This window comes from Penaeus monodon, chromosome 19 (genome assembly GCF_015228065.2).
Source record: "Penaeus monodon isolate SGIC_2016 chromosome 19, NSTDA_Pmon_1, whole genome shotgun sequence".
NCBI lineage: Eukaryota > Metazoa > Arthropoda > Malacostraca > Decapoda > Penaeidae > Penaeus > Penaeus monodon.
In genome coordinates this window covers 36,260,103-36,260,811 of record NC_051404.1, presented here as the reverse complement: position 1 = coordinate 36,260,811, position 709 = coordinate 36,260,103, and the positions used below count along the sequence as shown (strand labels likewise).

The window sequence follows — 709 nt, the reverse complement described above, 5'->3', positions numbered from 1 at the left end:
GTGTTTCTTGTGTTGGTTTTAACTGTGTTTCATCTTCAGAAACGGAGTCATCTGCTATGGTACTACTTGATTTTGACCTTTTTGATGGTTTCTCATCCACGAGGTCTTCTGCAACAGGAGCTTCGACTGGAGACTTTTCCGCTTTCGGTTTTCTTTCTTTCGGAACAACATCCTCGGCAAAAATTACCCTTGGTCCTTGATGCTTGCCACCACGTTTATTATCTTCGAAAATAAATACCTTTTGTGCAGGTTTGGGACTGGGTGCTGGTGACTTAGTGCTAGAGCGAGTTTCAAGGATTCCTAAAACTCTCTTGGCATTCTCCACACTACTTCTTGAATGAATCTCATGTCGTTTTGGATTTGACGTGTGGGGTGGAGTCAACACCTTGTCTAGGTTACGTCTCGCACCATCTGTCTTTACTCTGTCCTCTGTGTTTTGGGGGACACTTTCACTCTGACAAAGACTGAAAAGAGAAAAATAATTTGCAAGATAATTTCACATTTTTCAGTACCGAGTTATAAATCTATAATGCTAAAAAAAAAGTATTTAGCAATTGCTTTTCATTGATAGTTCATTTTTCTTTCTTTCATCCACCCCAACTCAAAAAAAAAGTTTTATAAGCAAAATACAATTCTTTTATCATCAAATCTTTAGCTTACTGCAAAATTTCATTCATACTAACACCTTTAAAAATATTACCAACTAAAC

The 709-nt window shown here is 37.2% G+C and overlaps 1 protein-coding gene across 1 annotated transcript in view; it reads right to left on the bottom strand.

The window, feature by feature from the left end:
- LOC119585401 (SUN domain-containing protein 2-like) overlaps positions 1-709 on the bottom strand; it is a gene marked incomplete in the record, with an annotated part of 88,891 nt that overhangs the window by 85,326 nt on the left and 2,856 nt on the right. The window contains 1 exon segment of the mRNA XM_037934064.1: positions 1-464. Within this exon segment, the coding sequence (XP_037789992.1) occupies positions 1-464 (464 nt within the window).